The sequence below is a fragment of the Callorhinus ursinus genome, unplaced genomic scaffold (genome assembly GCF_003265705.2).
Source record: "Callorhinus ursinus isolate GAN/ISIS: 27379988/994484 unplaced genomic scaffold, GSC_fseal_2.0 scaffold16, whole genome shotgun sequence".
Lineage (NCBI taxonomy): Eukaryota > Metazoa > Chordata > Mammalia > Carnivora > Otariidae > Callorhinus > Callorhinus ursinus.
The window spans coordinates 37,501,937-37,524,125 of NW_027397078.1; the positions used below are offsets into that span (position 1 = coordinate 37,501,937).

Below are 22,189 nucleotides of genomic sequence, written 5' to 3' on the forward strand. Positions count from 1 at the left end.
CATCTTGGAAGACAGGCCTCTCCGGGCAGGATGCTTCTCCTTGGGGCACCATCTTGGAAGACAGGCCCCTCCGGGCAGGATGCTTCTCCTCTGGGGCCGGCCCAGCCTCCACCACCACCAGCACCCCACTCCTCCCAAATGGACTAGGCAAAGGAGTCTATTCATTTGCAGTCTGCCAGAGTGGTCAGACTCCTTGCCTTACACCTCTTCAGCTTTCAGTGCTTCTCTTCTTCCACCCAAGGGGACATCAGTAGGAAAAAGCACATTATGTCAATGATGGAGATGGAAATACTCAGGGACTAGTCCAACAGCAGGTGTGGAAGTTGTTAAAAAGGAGAATAAAGAGCTTAGTGGTACCTGGATGAAAGACCTGTGTGAGGGCAACGTGTCAGCATCCCCGGTGTGTGACACTCAGCCGGCCTGGAGTCATTGCTAAAGCCAGCAGGCTTGCCACCTACTTAGTAAGAGGTGGCCCAGCTAAAGCTCTCGACAGCAGGATTTCTCAGCTGTGGCATGACTGACATCAGGGCCAGATCCTTCCTGGCTGTGGGGAGCACCGCCCTGTGTGTTGTAGAATGTGGAGCAACACCTCTGGTCTCTACCTACTGGATGACCATGGCAGCTCCTCTCCGTCACAACAACCCAACGTGTCTCCAGATATTGCCTAACGGACCCCAACGTGGTTGAGAACCAGTAACCTAGAAAAACTAAACCCCCCAAAGGACACTATCCACAGTCTACTCACACTTCTGCTTGACTTATAAACACAATGGGTGGATGCTTGTCACCCTCTATATGCACTTGGTCACAGAATTCAGGTAACACACAGTAACGGGATAACCAGATAAGGTGAGAGTATTTCCAAGGAGAAAAAAGGGTGTACTCATGATCAACTGGGGAAAAGTTTAAAATAAGCACTACCTTTTATATAAAGCATGGCGAGATCTTCAAGAGGAAAAGTCCTTTCTGTTTTCCTCACAAGAGGGGAAAAGAGCCTGTGCATGAATTGGTCTCACCCAACGAGGCAATAAAAGTAGATTTAAAACAAACCAAGTACATGTTTTCTGTTTCTTGCAGATACCACATCGCTAAACCATACCTCTTCCACAAAGGGCTTCACAAACCATATGAGTTAGTGGTACAGTTGAACCATTCCACCCAGTTAATGCTGGCCTCACTCGTCAGCAAAACCTGCTAAATTATCGCTCTCTGGCCCGTAGAAATACTGCTTATTTGGCAGAGAAAAGCAGACGTATAATACTCATGGCAGCTGTGAGGGTGGTTTTGTGTCTTCAGCCGAACCGAATACCAAGGGCACCGATTTGAGGCACCTATAAAAGCAGAATCTTTATGAAATATTTAATGAACTTGCATGCTGGGAATATAGACAGCCACCCAAAGCCAATGGGCATGTTAAATTCTAATTGTCTAGATCAGGGGAAGGCAAAGTGAGGCCCAAAGGCCAAGTCCGGCCCACTGCTTGTGCTTGCAAATAAAAGTTTTCCTGGAACCATGAGAAATAAATGTGTGCTGTTTCTAAGCCACTCCGTCTGTGGGATTTTGCTGTAGGAGCCCAGAGGCACTCCACCTGACGACGCACGGATAACAAGGGCAGTGGGCGTTTAGTGCAAGCTTCCCGTGTCAGGCAGCGGCATACGAGATTTACAGATGCTACGGACGTCACCCAAACCGTCACAGTATCTGCCCTGATTCAGCACGCAGAGTCTGGTGTTTTCCTTCTCAAGAGCCATCAAGAGCCTGCAGGCCCAGGCAAGACCTGTCACCTGAGCCTGGGCCTGGAAGCCCCTCGAACCCAGCCGTGAGCCGGGGCATCTCTCAGGGGCTCCCCGGGCGCTTCTGCTCAAAGCACGTACCTGCTTCCCGCTTCCCTGGAGAGTCCTTCTGCTTATTCCGGCCTCTTGGTCTAGAATAGGGGTTCATGGTTGTCAAGGGAGGGCGATTCTGTCCGTCCGCCCCCCCTCCCCCCGCCCCGGCAGATGCAGGCAATGTCTGCAGACACTTTTGGTTGTCACAGGGGTGTGTACGTTGAGGGGGGTGCTACAGCCATCTAACAGGGAGAGACCAGGGACGCTCAGCATCCTAGCGTGCAGAGCACAGCGCCCCATGACAAAGAGGGGGCCAGGCCGACTTTCAACAGTCAGAGGGCGAGAAAGCCGGCTCCCGAACGCCCCTGTTCCCCACTGCAGACACCCGCTCAGTCGTCATGGCTTCGGCCGGATGGCCCTGCTCTGCGGAGGCCCGTCTTGCCCTCCCGGGAGGCAATGTCTCTCCTGAGCTCTGGCAGCGCCCAGCGCTCTCCATTCTTCCGCATCTCCCAGCTTCCAAGGAGACGGAAGCTTCCTGAAGGGAGGAAGCCCATCTGCATTCCCTTCCTGGCACACAGAGCACCCACCTCAGGGCAGCAGCTATGGCTGCAGATGGATGCAGGTGAAGGAAACTCAAGGAAGGCTGAGAAAAACTGCTCAGGCTGATGTAGAGAAGGGGCAGTAAGCAACAGAATAAACCGGAGTCCTTGCTACTTTCAGAGTAAGAGACTTGAAGGAAAAAGACAAGAATGAAGGATTTAGGGCTGACAGTATAGAAGGAAAACAGTTTTTAAACAAATCTAATTGCCATACGAGCAACAGTTGACAAAAGCACCAAAGACAACTCTTGGCCATACGTATACCTGAATTGTAAAATGATTACAGTATTTGAGAATAAGAATAAAGGTAATGATATTCAGTGTGTATTATGTGGATTAGCCCTTTTCATGAATTAGCTCAGGGCTGGCAACAATCTATGAGTTCGTCTTATGAACTCCATGTTACTGATGAGGAAATTGAGTCACAGAGCAGTTAAGTGATTCCCCCAAGGGCACACAGCTCGGAAGTGGCCATCTGACCCCTAAGTCCATGCTTTTTTTTTTTTTTAAGATTTTATTTGACAGAGAGAGACAGCGAGAGAGGGAACACAAGCAGGGCGAGTGGGAGAGAGGGAGAAACAGACTTCCCGCGGAGCAGGGAGCCCGATGCAGGGCTCGATCCCAGGACTCTGGGATCATGACGTGAGCTGAAGGCAGTCGCTTAACCAACTGCGATCCACCCAGGCGCCCCCCGAGTCCACGCTCTTAACCCACACACAGGACACTCTGGAAATTTGTTTAGAAACTTCTAAATGATTCAAAACGGCGGCCCTTCAAGAAAGAGAAAGAAGATCATTTTATCAGTAACACCATTTATATTACATTTTTCAGCCAACTAAGCTGCAAACAAGATCTATGTTGCAAAACCGACGCAGAATGCTTTCTGTATGACACAAAGCAAACTAAGATGAAGTGTATCTTTCAACAACACTCCCCCTAAAGAGAGCAGCGTTAGGGATAAAAGAGACCACAAACAGACTCAGACGCAGCGATGGAGGAATTGGGCGCGGTTTCTCTCCGCTTATAAAGATAGCACCCTTCACCAAGCGCTCCAAGGCCTGGGTCTGTCCTCATTTGCTTCCCTGGCTTCCTTTTCTGACAACAGACAGGTGGAATTAAACAATTTCCAAGGCCCCTTTCAATTCCAAAACTCTATGTAGAAGTTAGAAATGACCTCTGTGCGCCATCAAACCCAGAGGATTTTAATTTACAGAGGTGACTCAGTAGCCACACAGAGGGAGGGGTTCATGCCATCGAAAGAAGAACGGATCACTTACAATTCCCGAGAGACGGAGCCCTGCCACACCACACAGGGCCACACGCAGGGACCAGGAAGCCAGAGCGACGGAGGACGCAACTGGGACTAGCTTTTATGAGTACAATGGAGGGGCAGCAGCTAGGTGGGGATGTCCCTTATTGGACAGGAAGTGAAAACACAAGCTGCAGAGTCTGTGGCTGGGAGGTAACAGGATTTTCGCGTGCCGGCGGAAGCCACCCTGTGAGGGAGAGAGGTGCACAGCCCCGGCCGCTGGCAGGGCCCTGCGGCTCGGTGAACACCCTGCTCCCATCTCCCAGGCTGCATGGACTGCTCATTTATTATGCAGCACTTCCTTAGGTTTCTTTGAATATCGACATTCCTGTAACATCCCTCTTCACGCAGGGTCGTCAAGGTCTCCGCACCAGGGCTGCGGCTGTCTGGCCCTCGCGGGGACAGGAGTGACTGGAAGCGGTGGGGGCAGGGCGGGTGCTGATCCAAATAAAGATGGCACGGAGGCCAAGGGCGACGATGTGGGAGCTGGGTCCGATAAATCAGAGAAACACACACACAGAGACGGAGCTAGAAGCTGTCAACACAAAACGCATACCCTCATCCTTGGAAGCTACTTTGCTGTGGGTTCACTTCTGTTTGGAAGTGACGGATTAGTCTCACCAGAGGATTACGTTTTCTGCCCAAGGCGCTGTTCTTATCATACGGAAACTCGACTTCTACCCATGGTAAAAAGCATAAAACTATGTTGAGAATCCTCTTTGATTTTGCAGAGTCTCAATCACTGCATGTGTGCGTATCAGCTTTATGATTCTTTGTCCAAAAAAACATCCTCAAGACCCAGCCGTCACTTTCTCTCCTAATTCTGACACTCGGGCACAGAAAGCGCAGTGCAGCGAGAACGTTTTTATGGGCTGCAGACCTGTTCTAGATGACCTGCCATAATACGGAATTTGGTGTAAAATGGAACGGTCTTGGATGGCGCCCAAAAGAAATACCAGAAGGACCTCGTTAAAATAGGGTTTCACTTATAACATCTGGCCTGGACCCCAAGGGTGGTGGCTGAGTACAGCGCAGGCCTCTATTGCAGCCCGTGCGCACTGCCAAGATTTTAATATCCTCTCAACATGGGAAACATCCAGGAGGGGAAAGCATTAGTCAGGTTATAAACTAAGGTTGCTACTTCCTCCCCGGCCAACAACTGGCTCGGGGAGAAGCGGCCTGGCGAGGGAGGCCGCTGTCCCTGCCGGGTTCCCAGAGCCCCGTGGGGGGACGTGCGAGGAGCCGCCTGCGCTCCAGCTTCCAGAAGGACACGAGGAAATGCAAGCAAAGGCGCCACCTGCTGGCACCAGAGCTCCCCCACCCCCACCCCTGCCCCCGGCAGTCTGAACCCTCACGATTTGAGGTTCGGAAATCGGCAAATACGAGGAGCACGGAGGCCACGCCAGGGGTTCATAATTGAGAACACCATTAGCGCCTGGGTGGCTCAGTCGTTAAACGTCTGCCTTCAGCTCAGGTCACGATCCCAGGGTCCTGGGATCGAGTCCCGCATTGGGTTCCCCGCTCAGCGGGAAGCCTGCTTCTCCCTCTCCCACTCCCCCTGCTTGTGTTCCCTCTCTCGCTGTCTCTCTCTGTTGAAAAATACATAAAATCTTAAAAAAAAAGTTAAAAAAATTAAAAATTAACTTACGAGTTTGGAGAAAACAGAGAAAGCAATTTAGGAGAGGAAATAAGTCACATGATTCTGCACCTGCTAAAACTGCTGTTCGCACGTGGGAGAATGTCTTCTGGCCCCTTCCTCTGTGCAAATGGGGTTTTATGCGAATTCTTACTCCCATACAATTCTGTTTCCCTGCTTCTTTACCTAACACAACAGAGGCATGTCCGCTGGTTGTTACGCGGTCTCGATAGCCACCGTTTTGGCAGACCGCGTGCACTCATCCTTTACTCACACTAGCTTCCGATTTACTTTCAGAACGGAATCAACGGCTTCCACATGCATGGGGCTCGAGCGTTTCCGCCCACCCTTAACCTGTGGCCAACCCGACTGCCCGGTATTTTCTTGTCGTTCCTCCCATTCCGCGTCCTTCGTCCCTGTCGGCAAGCTGGCTCCTTCCCCCTGAACCCCTTGCTGAGCCTCAGGGCCCTCCTCAACCCAGCTTCATGGTTTTGCTTGAAATGCTCTCCCCCTTGCCTTGCTTGCAAAATTCTAGCTCAAACATCGCCTCCTCTCTGTGCCCTGTTCCAGGGGTGCTGCACTCCCTTTGCACACACTTCCAAGGTTACATTCATCAGCCTCTGACAGGTGACCCTCTCCTCTGTCCTTTGCCCCCTAGCACCTAGGGCAGTGCCACCAGGCAAAGTACACGCCCTCATGAGACTCCCGTGGAGGTGAATATCGTGATGGCTGTTCTATTCCAGGACATCGAGGCCTCCCTGATGGCACCCAAACCTCAGACGGTACCCCCAATTAAGTTTAGGTAGCACAGGAGCAAACATCTTAAAATCTAAGTTATTTATTTTAATATGTGTCATGCATATGCAGCTAACAGACTGGCACATCTCCGGAACTGTTTCAACTTAAGGAAAATATTAATAAATATTAATAAAATGTGGCAACATGCTGTAGATGGGACACAAACTGTTGAGGCTGGGAAATACGCACGGAGACCCAGGAGAGCCACAGAAGTTTGCAAAGGGAAACGGAAATAAAGAGCACTCACCACACACACACTGGGTTGCCGGTAAGGGACACGGGGGAGGGCGGAGAGGAACGCCCGCATTCTGTTAAGGACCTTGCACGGAGGCCTGCAAACTAAATCACGTGTCATGATTGCTTCTGTGCTTTAAAGATGACATGAAGAGCTGTGACAGACACTCAAGTACCTAAACACTACAGAAAGTTGTCTCCACCCTCCTCTAGGGCAGAGACCCGGACTAGGGGATGGAGCCAACAGGTCCTGAGGAAAGCAATTTTGGAATCCTCAACTTCTTTTATGAGGCCAGCAGAGCCCAATACCCACACCTAACAAGGACGTTCAAAACGAAACAGGACACCCCAGTTTCTCCCAGTAAGATAAACGTGAATACACCAGACACGGCATTAACAGACCAAATTCAGCAACATATAAATAAGGACAAAATGAGCCAAGTGGGGTCCATTCCAGGAACGCAGGGTTTAATGTCAGAAAGTGAATCGACGATTTCACCACATTAACAGAACCAGGAAAAATCATTTAAAAGAGGAAGATTCTGGAGTCAGATGGCCTGCTCCGGATCCTAGCTCTAGCACTGTCCAGCGATGTGGTGTGGGCACGTCACTGCCTGCTCAGCCCCTGGGCTTTCCCACCTGGACATGCAAACATGGTTGCACCTGCTTCCGAGGGGGTAACAGCTTTATTCACCAAGTACTGAGACTCGTGTGTGGCACATGTAAGTGCTCAATAAATGTTAGCTCTGGGACTCCAACAAGGTCGGGACAACAGAACAGAAGCAACACTGGCAAGACAGGAGCAATGCCTGGCTGGCGGAGTAATAGATAAGAACGCAAGATGGGGGCAGTAGGAAAGATACTCTGGAAGGTGATGGAACAGGAGAAGTTGCTCCTTGGAGGGCGGGGGTGATCAGTGGTCAGGAAATGGCAGTAGTAGTTAAGTGGGATTATATTAAGGAATGCCTGGGAGCAGTGCACCCAAAACAGCAGTCTGCAAGGCAAAGGAGGGGTTGGGGCGGGCCCCCAAACTGGGGGTCGGTGGAGAGGCAGGGGTGGACCCCCAGGCTGGGGGGGGGTGTCAATGGGAAGGCTGGTGTGGACTCCTGGACTGGAGCATCGATGGGGGGCGCACAGGTGAACCCCGGGCCTTGGGGAGGAAGCAGCACACTGACCTCAGACACAGATGTGGGAGGGAAAGAAAGGGACGTCCCCTTGGGGACCGCGGCGTGTATGAAGTGGACGGCGGAGGGGGCACAAATAAAGCAACATCCGGTGACACGGGACAGGAGGGACAGTGTTGGGTCCAAGAGTCCAGATGACTTGCTCGTCCGTCTGGAAGGAAGAACGGGAAAGGGAAGGAGTTGGCAGGAAATAAAATAGAGGAAAGCTGGACACTGTGAGGTCACATCTAAGTTGCAGAGCAGGCCGGCCTTAAACGTCATCGTGCCTGAACTTTGAGGACAGGCACCGTGACAAGGGGCTGCTGCATCTTGGCTAAAAGGGGAAACTGTTACCCTCTCAGACTTCTTCATGTCATCGCCAGCTCTGAAAGTAGGAAGCGACAGTCTCCACCTCACAGGCCTCTTCAACAGAGCCTCAAGTTGTTTTGATGTTCACAGCAATGGAAACTATTGGGCTACACCGAGCAAGACACATATTTAAACAACTGGAACTTATAAATGACGAAAGAATTTTCATTTTAATTGCTTTTTATCCCCTGTAACAGATTAACAAGCACAAGAACGGCAAACCGTGAATCCTGGCGTTTACACACATGCAAATCGGCAGTCAACTCAGAAAAGGTTGTACGAAACCGCCTGGGAGCCAGCGTAGTCGAGACGGTTGACAACAGCTGGGACACAGGAAAGAGCAACTTCATCATTCCATGTTGTCGCTCTAAGGGGCTTTATCATCAAACCAGAACGGTTTAGGACAGAAACAGACTCGTTCTGAATGAAGAAGAGCTCGTTTGCAACCAGCACCATTTCGAGAGAGTTTATAACGAAAACAGTTCACACGCACAGGACTGTCAGCTGAGGACCGCACCCCATAGACTCTGCTGTGCAAAGGGAACAGCGGGGATACGCTGCTTTGGTGGAGGACTGTCAGTTATTGATGCCACGAAGCTAGCTGGGGCAACGGTTTATTCTTTTCTAGATGAAAGGCACGGGTGTCACCTTCTCCAGCTACTTAACCGCCCGTCCGTTTTTCAGTTGAAGTACCACATACCCACAAATGCACGCATGATGGAAATGCAGCCACAACGCAGCCTTAAACTTTGGGACTGTGGGACTGGCAGCCACAGAGCTCCCCGAGTTCCCCTCTGTCCCCGCTCAGCGGATGCTGCATGCCTACAGGACGGACGCCCGATGAAAACCCCAGACACCAAAGCTCCGGTGCTTGGAACACTTCACATGTGTCCCTGTACATGCTGCTGGGAGAATCAAGTGCCATCGTGTAAGTCCACGGGGACGGCGTACCTGTACGCGTGTGCTCAGCTTCCCCTGGACCGGGCCTCACGCAAGTTCCTGTGCTGATGCTCATCCGCTTCTCTCCCCCCTCAGCTTTATGCAGAGAGGAGTGCCCTACGACATCATGTCCGTTCCCGCTTTAGAACGTGATGATTTGAAAGCCATATACATCGTGAAAAAAATCACCCCGATCACGTTAGTTAAGACCTCCATCACCTCCCAGACTTACACTTACCTGACGTGGCCACAACACTTACAATTTACTCCCTTAGCAACTTTCAAATATATAGTAACACTACATTGGACTATAAAGTCAATGTGGGGGCGCCTGGGGGGCTCAGTTGGTTAAGCATCTGCCTTCGGCTCAGGTCATGATCCTGGGATCCTAGGATCGAGCCCCGAGTCGGGCTCCCTGCTCAGTGGGGAGTCTGCTTCTTCCACTGCCCCTCCCCCTGCTCGTGCTGTGTCTCTCTCTCTCTCAAATAAATAAAAGCTTTAAAAAAAAAAAGTCAATGTGCTGTCCGTTATAATCTAGATCTTTTTGCTGTAATTAAACATGAGCATAACCATGACTAAATCGTGCGACTCCCCTGAGCAAATCGTAGGGTCTGAGGATGGTGTTGGGGAGCCCTGACGCCCCATCACAAACGCGCTGCTCACAGCCGTGGGTAATAGAAGGCATGTCTTGTTACTGTTCCGCAGGACTTCAAAGGTCCTTTCACCTGACAGTAACACGGACACGCTATTCAGGTCTTCCTTATCTATTATGTGATGAAACGAATACTTTATAAAGCAAAGGTGACCATTATCTCAAAGAAATGCTTGCCTTCACCATAAAGATCCTCTTTTTAAACAGAGACACACATTAGCAATGTAAGAGAGCCACTGCAGTCAAAATGTATTTTTAGAGACTCAGCTGAACAATAAGCCCTGAACTTTTGTTTAAATTAAGATAGCTGAACCATTTTAAAATGATTTCCCGAATCTGTGGAAACGTGTCTTGCATAAGAAGGCATTCCGTGGTCCTAGGAAACACAGCAGAGCCAACCAGGTCATTTGTCAGCTGCTGGGATTCCAATGGGCAAAACGGCTTTTATCATTTTTGTAGACACAAATTATTCACAAATATTAAGAGTAGTGCCCTTTTCCTGGTTATCTAACCTCCTCACCAGGAGCCAAAAAAAAAAAATTTTTTTTTTATTTTTTAAATCGGATGGAAAGTCTGCTATTCCCAATTATTTTATTATCTGCTGGAGAAGGCTTTGGCAGACTTCCGCCTTCCCCAAGGGGAAAAAATACCCTGGAAAACTTTAATAAAAATGAGGACTGCATTTTGCTCATTGTTAAAAGTCTATTTGAGTTCTGCAGCAAAAGAAATCAAAATATAGCCCAAGAAGATAAAGTGTGAAGAAACAGGATCCCATTAAAACCCCATTTACTAATAAAAACCAGTTGGAAGAAAAACATCCTGGAACTAGAGGACACACATCAGTGGTTGTCCATCAGGGGCGACTTCACCCTCCAGGCTACATCTGGCGAAGTCCAGAGACATCCTTGGCGGTGACAACAGCAGGGAGAGGGAGGGTTGCTGGCATTTAATGGATGGAGACCACAGGGCTGCTCAAGATCCTAATACCAGGCAGCCCCAGAGGATAAAGAATGAGCTGGTCCCGAGTGTCAAGAGCACTGAGGTTGAGAAGCCTGGCCGTAACGAATGGGCTGAAAGCCCCTGACTAACACATGGTGTGTGGTCAAAGTATCTCCAGGGATCAAGACCCTCAAATCTGCCCACCGCTCTTAGGCTGACCACATACGTATTATAGAATGCTTTCAGCTAAAGTTCATAAGGGGGTCTTTTTTTCCTTGCCTCTCCATTTTATTTTTTCAAGAACCAACAACCCCAAGGTCAAGAGTCACGTGCTCCAGGGCGCCTGGGTGGCTCAGTCGTTGAGCGTCTGCCTTCGGCTCAGGTCATGGTCCCAGGGTCCTGGGATCGAGCCCCGCCTCGGGCTCCCTGCTCGGCGGGAAGCCTGCTTCTCCCTCTCCCACTCCCCCTGCTTGGGTTCCCTCTCTCGCTGTGCCTCTGTCAAATAAATAAAATCTTTAAAAAAAGAAAAAAGAAAAGTCCCACACTCCATCAACGGAGCCAGCCAGGCGCCCCCGTAAGGGGGCACTGCAAAAACATTTTAGACTCACTTGAAAAGGAGTGGGGAAGAAGCCATGCATAGACTTTTATATCCCCAGTATGAATGCAGCGCCTGCCCAGTGTCTACAGCCCCAGTCAAATGCAGAATTTCTTCTCATAATTCCCCAGAAAAAGCCAGACAGGTGGGCACGGCACACAACGTCCACCTGAGTTTGCTGAATTCCCAAGGATGCAACACTTCGAGCTCTATACGAGACAAGTGCTGTTCACCTTCAGATGGTTGTTCATTATTCTTCTGTTTCCAGAAGGCTCACAAGGTTTCTGTGGCCATCCGTTTTCAAATGAGTATCGCCGTTACTCAAATCCATTATACAAAAAAACATCCCCATCAAAGCCTGGGCCCACAGTATGGCTAATGACTTGCAAATTTTAATTAAAACATCTTCACTGTCTTTGTATTATTGACCACCCTCTCTCTCTCTCTCTCACACACACACACACACACACACACAAAACTGCAGATACTGGAAATGCAAAACTGTGTTTTGGGTTCATGTTTTATAATCAGGAATTATAAAAATTAAAATTGCACGTACAATTTTATCCTGTGTATCCACATGCCACCCTCATCGCCAGTCCAGACACAGCGCTCTTCCATGCGCACAGAACAACTCCCCCCCCAAACTACCCGTCTGTAGTTACAGCCACCCCAACCCTAGCAGCCATGCCTACGGTCTTATCATCTTAAGTTCAACAGATGGGAGCATCCAGGGTGCAGTGTTTTGATACCGGCTTGTGCTAGCCAGCACGTTACTCTGGTGACTCATCCAGGTTGTGGCACGTATCCAGAGTTCATTCCTTTTTCCTGCTGACAGGGAGCCCAGGGTCTGCAACCACAGTCTGCAGAGCCGATCACCCACCGAGGCACATTTGGGGAGTTTCCAATATACGGCCATTACCAATGAAACTGCTCTTTTCCGTTTCTTTTTTTTTTTTTTTAAATAACTAGATTTTATCAGACAGCAATTTAGCTTACAAATGGCACTGTGTGCGCCAAGGACTTGTCCCCAACGCTATTAAAAAGCCCTTGAATGTAGTAACGCCAACGTGGAAGTCAGGTGTTTTCTTCTCTTCCTTCTGAGACCCCAACCTCTGAAATAACATCTACGTGAAACTTCCAACCTGTAGCACTGCGACTTATCGGTAAAACACATGAACACAGAACGTACCATTTCAGCCCTTTCTGAGTGCTCCGGGTCAGTGACATGAAGTACGTACACGCTGCCGGGGACACATCCCTGCCATGCCTCTCCAGAACTCTGTCATCTTCCCCAACTCAAACTCTGTCCCCACCCAACACTAAGCCCCCGTCCCACCCTCTGCGCCCCCAATAAGCTCTGTCCCACTTCTCGTCTCTATGAATCTGACGACTCCAGGTGCCTCACAACAGCCGATTCGTGCAGTATCTGTCCTGGTGCGTCTGGCTTCTGGCATCAACACCAGGCCCTCCAAGTTCATCCACGCTGCAGCCTGCGTCAGAACATCCCTCCTTTTGTAAGGCTGCATGGCAGTCCATTGTGGGGGGCGGGGGGGGCACACTCTATCTGTTCATCTGCCCGTGGACACTGGGGTTGTCTCCACTGTGATTTTCTGAAAGAACATTCGACTGCAGCCCTAAAGACGAAGCTCATCTCTGCAGGAAGGGAGCACCGCTGTCCATGACGTTCTCCAACATACCTCCTGCTACAACAGCTCACAAGTCTGCGATGGTGAGCGGGGACAGACGTGACACTCCATACGAACTGCTCATTATCTCCAACCAAGCAGACGTTCTAAAAAAATGCATCAAGAGGCCAACAGAAGGGGGCCGGTCATTTCTGAAGTAACTGACAGCTCCCCGCTCAGGAGGCAGGGCCAAAGAAGGGTTTCTTCCACTGATGAACTACAATTCCCAGGGACTCTACTTGAATCCAGGCGGGCTGGCTTTAAAAAGTGCCGTTTTCGGGGTACCCTGGTGGCTCGTCACTGAAGCGTCTGCCTTTGGCTCAGGTGGTGGTCTCAGGGCCCTGGGATCGAGTCCTACATCGGGCTCCCTGCTCAGTGGGGAGTCTGCTTCTCCCTCTTCCTTTGCCACTCCCCCTGCTAGTGCTCTCTCTCTCAAGTAAATAAAATCTTTAATAAGATAGAATAGAAAGTACAGTTTTAAAAGCCCCAGGTCACCTGGTATTGTTTCTGAGGGGACCTCTGTGCCCTTGTACTTTCTGAGGAAAGAGCTGGTGTGGGTGGCCTCCCCAGAAAAGAGGAAACCCACCCCCTCAGACCTGTCCCCACCCCTACAGGGACCTCGACTCGTTCACCCAGCACAGCCTAGCTCTCTGTCTTAACCAAACAGGCTTCTTTCCTCACCTGGCCCCAGGAAGCGGCTGTGCACACAGGCGTGATTTTGTGTGTTCCTCTGCACAGCTGACACCCAAAGAGAGTAAAGGCCATCTGGCTAGTGAGAGGCCACATCTGGCCCTGCAAAATCCGCAGCATGCAGCCTGGGACTCCCTCAGGTCTGACTTCCTGCTTTGCCCCGTCAGGTATGGCTCGGATCCTGACCCATGAGGCGGGAATCACTGACACCGTGGTGTTACAGGCAGCCCTGCTCCATGACAGTGGAGGACACAGACACCACGCTGGATGAGGTGGAGCTGCACTTTGGCGCTCAGGTGCGGCGTCTGGTGGAGGAAGTAACAGATGACAAGACTCGGCCCGAGCTGGAGAGAAAGCGGTTGCAGGTGGAGCAGGCACCCCACAGCAGTCCCGGGGCTAAACTGGTGAAGCTGGCAGACAAGCTGTACAATCTGAGGGACCTGAATCGCTGCACCCCAGGGGGATGGTCTGAACATCGAGTCCAGGAATACTTCAAGTGGGCACCGTAATCTTTCCAGAAAGTAAAAACTGTGTGTTTAGAACAGAACCACCTTTACCTTTGTGCTGGGGCATGCTGTGGAGACAAAATGCTGCCTAAGCCTCACTCGCTCTGCTCTTAACGTCCTAACCATGCTGACCTCATTCATACTGGGGCATCGCAGGGCATGGAAAAGGGTGCTTGGCACCTGGCCAGGAAATCTTTACCATTTGTCTTGGCTCCATGAAACGAATGAGAAACGGCACCTAAGTTCTGCTGTAAACCTTGAAAGGCTGAGCACATGTTTCACTATCCTCCTTGGATGATACATAATCTAGAACTATCCAAGGACGATACGTAATACAGAACTGTGTGCGCATGATGTAAATCCAAGGAAACATGCCTAATTCCATGTAGCTGGTCAACAGATGTGTAGATACGGCTCTTCAGGAAAACAGAACCCGTCTAAGACGTAGATTGTCATTTCAGGAAACTGCCAATGCTCCTGTGAATAACGTATGCATTGTCATGTTAATGGGAGCAACAAATGTGCATAATAAATCGGCCCCTCGAGGACAAATCATAACAAATCAGAAAGGAAGTTCTGTGTATCAGGAGTTTTCAAGCATACCTGAAACCCTTCCCAATGAAGAAAGAAGTTCATCATCCTGGTGATTTGTGAGATAGGATAAATCCACGTTTACCATCGCCTGTAACGGGAAGCTCCTTTTAGTACCTGAAATGTTTGAAACGACAGCCCTCGGGGCTGCACTGCGGGGTAACACACCTGCAACCTGACAAAACAATTTCTCACTTGTGTTTTCTTTTTCGCTAGCAGAACCACCAACGATCGTGCAGCGGTTTTATGAAGGTCTGCCTCTTTAAGTGGGCTGCTGCTGTCAGTCCCAAAACACGAGGTGGGGAGACGCTTGAGTACCCGTGGGCGTGCGAGCAAGGCAGTGTGCGGACTTTTAGTAGCCGCCCTACGTAGGGCCCAGTCTGTAGGAATCGTGCTTTCCGCCCGGAAGCCCACCCAGATGGACGTCCGGCCGGTCCTGAAGCTCAGTCGTCTCCCCGCGCTGCAGAGCGGTCTTATTTTTATGTCTGCAGTGGCACTGCCTAGGGAGGAGACTGCATGCATCTGTGGATGGATGCTCCCTCACTCAGCAGATCTGGGCGAAAGTCACTGGCGGAAACCATGACCCCGCAGAGGTTCAAGAAGGCTAATTTTAAACCCAAAGAGGAAGCATAAAGCGTCATCGGTATGCTGCAGATCTGTCTGATGGGCTGACGTCCTTTTACCTACTTTCCATTTAGGCCCTGCGCTACGGGCACGCATCAGCGCCGCCAACCGCGTCTATAAAACCACTGCTGTTTCTCAAGTGCCGCGCTGCCCAGTGACACTGAAAAGGATGCAGAGGCTTCTGATAACCTTCAACCCACACTTATCACACGAGCCAGCAATCCCACGCCTACATGCTTACCCCAGAGCAACGAAAACACCGTACACAGATGTTTCTAGTATGTTTAGTCGTGATCGTCAAAATCTGGAAACAAGTCAAATACTCTTCAACAGGAGAATGGACAAGCCAATTGCTACACATTCTTAAGATGGAATACGACTTAGCAACAAAGAGCCGACAGCCGACGCCGGCAGAGGATGCTGAGAAGACCGGCCAGGCTCCGGAGGCTGCACGCTGCCCGAGTCCACGGAAACAGCCCTCTTGCGGAGGCAGGAGGCCGGGGACGGGGCACAGAGTGCGGCTTGCCAGGGGCTGTGCGGGGGAGACGGTCGGATTACAAAGGGGCCCGGGGGGAGTTTCTGGGGTGATGGACTTTTCTATCATCTCGGTGGTAACTGGTGCTTACAGGACTGGACACATTTGGAAAAAACTGTCAACCCGTACTCTACAAAGGATAAATTTTACTGCATGAAAAGTATACCCTCACTTAAAAGCACAGATGCAACCCCTGAAGGGTGAGACTGCCGACCGAGACCATGGAAAGCGAGTCTGGTCACCATTTAACTGCTGTGGAAAATCTGGCTCCAAACCCCCAGCCCGTCTCTCCGCTTTAGACTCAACCGTGACGCTGACCCAGCTCCATGGACCATCCTTCCGTCTAGCAGGCAGGGAGCTGGCCTTGCAGACGCGATGTAACACAGACACTCCCTCTTTTTTTTTTTAATTTTTTATTGTTATGTTAATCACCATACATTACCTCATTAGTTTTTGATGTAATGTTCCATGATTCACTGTTTGCATATAACAGCCAGTGCTCCATGCGGAACTTTCATACCCACCAGGCTGACCCATCCCCCCACACCCCTCCCCTCTAGAACCCTCAGTTTGTTTTTCAGAGTCCATCGTCTCTCATGGTTCGTCTCCCCCTCCGACTTACTCCCCTTCATTCTTCCCCTCCTGCTATCTTCTTCTTTTTCTTTTTTCTTAACATATGTTGCGTTATTTGTTTCAGAAGTACAGATCTGTGATTCAACAGTCTTGCACAATTCACAGCGCTCACCACAGCACATACCCTCCCCAATGTCTATCACCCAGCCACCCCCTCCCTCCCATCCCCCACCACTCCAGCAACCCTCAGTTTGTTTCCTGAGATTAAGAATTCCTCATATCAGTGAGGTCATATGATACACGTCTTTCTCTGATTGACTTATTTCACTCAGCATAACACCCTCCAGTCGCATCCACGTGGTTGCAAATGGCAAGATCTCATTCCTTTTGACGGCTGCATAGTATTCCATCGTGTATATATACCACATCTTCTTTATCCATTCATCTGTCGATGGACATCTTGGCTCTTTCCACAGTTTGGCTATTGTGGACATAGCTGCTATAAACATCGGGGTGCATGTACCCTTTCGGATCCCTACATTTGTATCTTTGGGGTAAATACCCAGTAGTGCAATTGCTGGATCGTATGGTAGCTCTATTTTCAACTTTTTGAGGAACCTCCATACTGTTTTCCAGAGAGACACTCCCTCTTCTGACAAATCCCCCAAACCCATGCATTTCGGCTCTTTCACCAGCAGGGTCTGGGCAAGTCCAGGCGGCCAGCCTCCCTGCTTGTGTGAAGGGCCACCCTCTGGCAATGCTTCATGTCCACTGACCCCCTTCCCAATTGGGTCTGGGAGAAACTATCTGCTTTATAACTTGGATTTGGGGATGAAGCCCCAGAGGAAGCAGACTCACAGCGACTCGCTTACTGACGTTTCCCACTCTTCATACGGACTTGGAATAGGCGTCAGCCTCCCACACTACATTCAGAAAAAAGCAGGGGCAGACAACTCGCAATGCATCCACTCTTTGGAGGAGCTGCTCACACCAGCCTATGCAGGCTGAAACCCATTCCTACGCCTTGTTCCCTTGCTTCCATCAACCTTGGATGGTGAGGCGAGCTGAAGGCAGGGTGGGGGAGCCCTCAATCCGCTGCTTTACAAACGGTGCAGCCGGTAACAGTGACCACGCGACAAACCCCCACAAGGCAGAGGCCAGCAAAGTCCTAGCCCTCAAAGCCGAGCTGCCACAGCTCCAGCACAAGCCAACTCGGCCACTCTGGTGCCGGAGCCGGCAATTCCAGCTTCTTCCTGCCTCAGTGGCAAGCCTTGCTCACTTGTTCCTCACTGCACGTGAGCAGGTGGGCTGGGACTTTCTGGGGCTGTCCCCGAGCAGCGAGGCAAAGAGCACAGGGACCAGAGAAGCAGCGGTCTACCTCACTGCGCAAGGCCATCCCCGGCCCACCGCCCCCCTCCCTTCCTCCCCTGAACCCATCTTCCTCCACACAAGGCATTAGGATGGGGCCTGCTGCACAAGCCTTTTGCCAAGAGAGAACCTCCTGGTGCCTTCTGTCAGAGAAAGCCGGATTGCGAGGCGTTGAGGAATGAGTCACCTATGGGAGCACTGGGCTTATTTTTGATGAGTGGCTGTAGGTGCGCGGGGGAGAGCAGGGATGCCTTGCAGGGGAGGCATGATCAAGGGACGCATTTTCTCCCGCAGCCCCCCCCCCCGCCCCCTGCCCCGGGAGCTAGAGAGGAGATACCGATGGGCTGAGAAGAAGCTCTTTGCCCTGGGTGGGCGCTCAAGAAATACGGGCCAAACCGAAACCTGACGATTTGAGAAAAACATGTAAAACGACCCCAAAAGGACCTCTTGTATTTCTTCTCTGCCTGCTTCTGAACACACCCTTGTGGGGGGCTCCAGGACGCACACGGGCTTTAGAGGAAAGCACAGGCATGCCTTTCGGGAAGACGCTCGCCACACACGTACGTAAGGACTGACACAGGCAGGAGAGGAGCTCACAGGTACAAAATGCACAGAAATCCTATTGTCCCGGGGCCCGACTCCCCTCCTCAGCTGCCTGGTGACGGAGGCCTTATCAACAAACACGAGAAAAGGAAGGTGGCCTTTCTGGGGGAGGGACGGTTTCCGTGTTTACTCAAAGAGGCCAGCCGCCTCCCCAGGGAGCAGCCAACTGAGCACCCTTGCTCCAGGCTGCCCAGGCTAGGCACAAGGTTTTCACATCACGTATTTATCCTGAGGATCAGCTTGTGATTTCCTCACATATTCTGTGTTTTTGCCTCCATCCTATCTTTGTGCAGAAGGATGCACACACAAAGGAATCGTGAATTCAATGCTGAAAGTCCACACGATAGCACCCGTGCTCTAGGTGGGTGGTTCCCCAACTTCCCGGGGTAAGGTTTGAGAGCCGTGCTGGTGACTCCCCAGATCCACAGGGCTGAGGTCATACATATTTTATCAATTTCTTTTATACTACGTTGGGCAACAGCCAATCCAAATGATCTAATATATATGGAGAAAGAATGTGCACTTCCCATGAAAAATGCTAGCTGGGGTCCCCAGGGACAGAGATCCAGGACTAGATGGGGAGACATGTCTGTTTATAACACGCCACGTTGTCCAGTGTTCTTCGTTACTTTTGCCCAGGATAATCACTTCCATTTTTTTTTTTTTTTTTTTGCAGGGGAGGAGAGGCTCTGGTGGGGCAGAGAACTTGGTTCAAGGGTCAGAGCCTGAGCCATGAGGTCTGCATGTAACACCCGCCCAGCTCAGCCTTCCTGGCTGACTCTGGAAGAGCCCGGACCTAGGGGCTCACAAGCTGGTTTCCCCTCATACTCGGTCTTTGGAAGACAGAAGCCCAGGAACTGGTTTCCTTTTTGAAAAATCAAGTTGCAAAACATAAACGATATGATACCAAGTGTATAAAGTGTAATTATGCACAAGGCCAATCATTATGGGTTGAACTGTATCCTGCCCCAAATTCCTAATTTGAAGTCCTAGGGCCCCTGTCTAGGTTATACTGGAGTCTGGTGAGGCCCTGAATCAGGAGGACTATTTCCAAAAGGAAAGGATCCTGAAGGGAAGAGCTACAAGAAGGAGAAACGGGACAAATTCGGACAGAGGTAGAAGCGGGCGGGGAGAAGGCCGTGTGACGATGAAGGCTGACCCGGGCGTGATGCCTCCACAAGCCGAGGAGCACCAACGACGGCGGGAAACCCACCCGAAGCCAGGAGACAGGCACGGAACGGACCCCCCTCAGGGCCTCAGAAGCAACCCCTACCGCCCACCCCTTGTATCTGGACTTGGGTCCTCCAGACGGTGAGACAACGTATTTCTGTTCAAGCTGCCCCGGACTGTGGTACTTCGTTACAGTGGCTGTCCCGAACTAATACCCCAGGGTCCACACTGCTTGGGAAGACACCGTGGGCACAGTAAGTGCACGGGGACCGCCAACACCAAACTGGGCGGGGCGGGGGGGCAGCTAGCACTGAAAGGAGAGCGGGGACAGCACCGCAGAGTCGGACACAGGCACCCCTCGGGCCTGGAACTGGCGTAGCTCTTATCTTGGGCGGGAAGGTGGTAACAACCGGGTTTCTCGTAAATGTCATTATGTACATCTCAAATGAAGTATTTAAAAGTTTTAAAAGTTTAAAGACAATATTTGCTTTAGAAATTAAAAATCCATTAACATTAATTAAAAAAGAATTCAGAGTCTTGAGCATTTAAGAAAGCACCCACAAGCAAGCCACTAAATTGAGTGGAGGCTGCGCTGTGGGGGGCAGCTGCGACATTGTCTAATGCACGAATCTAGGCCCGGAGGTATCCGAGGACGCCTCAGAGGGATGTCTTTGTACTGTGACAAAGCCCTGCCAGCCCCCTTCCCTGCCCCCTGCAGACACCAGCTGCTGTTCGCAAGCTGCACCCTGTCCCCAGGGAGCACACAGCCGGCCTGTTCATTGCTAACAGGAAAGTAACGGCTTGGTCATAATCAGAAGTGTCGGAAGAAACTAGAACTATTCCTAGGTTTTAGGAAATTGCCAAGGGCCCGTGGTGGGGTGTGGCTGAGGAGCCCAAAGGATCAGTGGTCTTAAGGCTGAGAGGTTCACATATACACACGCCATGAAGACACCAGCCCATCCATTCATGCCCCTTTCTAGGTCTACCCCAACTGTTCTTGACCATAACTGCAATCTGATCTCATCTGGGCAGAAAGATCAAGGGAAGAAAGTACACACGCCCCATCCCACCCCAGGAGCAGGGCAGCCCCAGAACCTTCTCTCCCGCAACTCTCTTAACAAGAACGTCGGCTGCTCTTCTTCTTCCCTAGCCCGGTTTCTCAATCAATGGTGGATGGTCCTGCACGTGGCATACTGCAGATGAGTTTCCCACTGACAGAAACCCAAGCCCCTTACCTGACTCCTGGAGATAGCGATACACCAGGAAGTTCACCTCGTCACTGGTTATGCTCATCTTAGCCTCACCTCGCGGCGATGAGGTCCGTACGATGCGGGAGCCACCCTCTGTGAGACAAGAAAAAGTGGGAAAAGAGTTTTGAGACACTGCCTGTATTTTTGTCCCAGCATTCTTTCTTGAGACTGAAAATACCATACCCATGATGGGATAACCATGAAGGTAACTGTATGACATATACGCATGATGGGATAACCATGAAGGTAACTGTATGACATATACGCATGATGGGATAACCATGAAGGTAACTGTAATTTCACAATGACATATATATGACATCTCCATATCCAGGAGAAAGGTTTCAAAAAAATAAAAAGAGAACAAGGCGTTGGTGTATTTAATAAGACTGGGATAGGGTCAGGGATAAACCACACTAATGATACGTGTGCACTGTGAGCACAACAGACTTGGTAACGAGCAGGAACGGAATCCTGAAGTGCACTCTGATGGGCTTGGGTGGGTAAGACACTAAGCACTTTTCCAGACAGAGAAGATTCGTGAGTAGACCAGAAGTTATGTCAACACCCCTAGGGCAGGTGACCACATGGACCAGATTGCGCCTGCTGCTCTAGGAAAAGATGAATCACAGTACCTTTCACTCCAAGTTTACGGGATAAACCCAATGGTCACTCTACCCATAGGCAGCACTGAGAAGGAAGACACACACGAGTGGAGTGAAGTGTGCATGTCACCTGAAGTGTGCAGGTCACATCATTTCTATAAAGAAGCCAGGTCTCAGGAAGATGGAGCATGGACAGAGAGCAACCAAAAAGAGAGAATCTGATTTTCTCCACAATGATCCCAGTTAGCATATGAGCAAGTAACCCCAAAGAGAGGAGAGAGAAGTCAATCAAGCAGCAGAACTCTTCTTAGACACCAACAAACTAGAATGCAGACGTCAACAACAGCACTCACTCCACAAAGAGCCAAAGCCAAGAAAGGCCATGACACCTTTCAGTGAGGTCACCAACCCCAAACATTTTTGGCTGTGGGGGAACTGTCTTCAAAGTCCGCACTGTACATTTTCAGGCATTTTTACTGGCGGCAAAACTTTTATCGTTAAATGAGAATTAACTTTTTGTTTACTGAGAATAAAGATTAAAGGGCAAAGTAGACCTTCAAGGATTCACACTCCAGGCAGTTGTAAGGGACACACCCAGTGAAGCCCCATCCTGCTAAGATCCCCTCCCCAAGTGTGCGCAGCACCTGTGACTCACTTCTACCCCACGGAATACATCAAAGGACAAGGATGTCACTCTCCTCCTTAGGTTATGTGCTATGGCAAGGGTGACTAGATGTCATTCTAATTATTATATCATATAAGACTCTTAGCGGCCTAGAGGGAGACACTCTCCTGCTGGCCTCGAAGATAAAGGCTGTCATCATGTGAACTGCCCATGGAACTGGGGACAGCCCACAGGAAGCTTTGCACCTCCGTCCTACAACCACAAGGAACTGAAATTCTGCCCAGAACATGAGCTTGGAAGAC

General features: G+C 50.5%; 1 protein-coding gene across 11 annotated transcripts in view; it reads right to left on the reverse strand.

Moving 5' to 3' along the window:
* Nucleotides 1-22,189, reverse strand: part of TBL1X (transducin beta like 1 X-linked) — a 218,500-nt gene that overhangs the window by 30,582 nt on the left and 165,729 nt on the right. For 10 of the 11 annotated variants that reach the window (XM_073902128.1, XM_025857892.2, XM_073902127.1 and 7 more), the window contains one exon: nt 20,643-20,750. In XM_073902128.1, coding sequence (XP_073758229.1) covers nt 20,643-20,700 — 58 coding nt within the window. In that variant the 5' untranslated portion in view covers nt 20,701-20,750. Of the gene's footprint in view, nt 1-1,874; nt 1,957-20,642; nt 20,751-22,189 lie in introns of those variants that run through there. The other variant, XM_073902125.1, reaches the window with a different exon arrangement.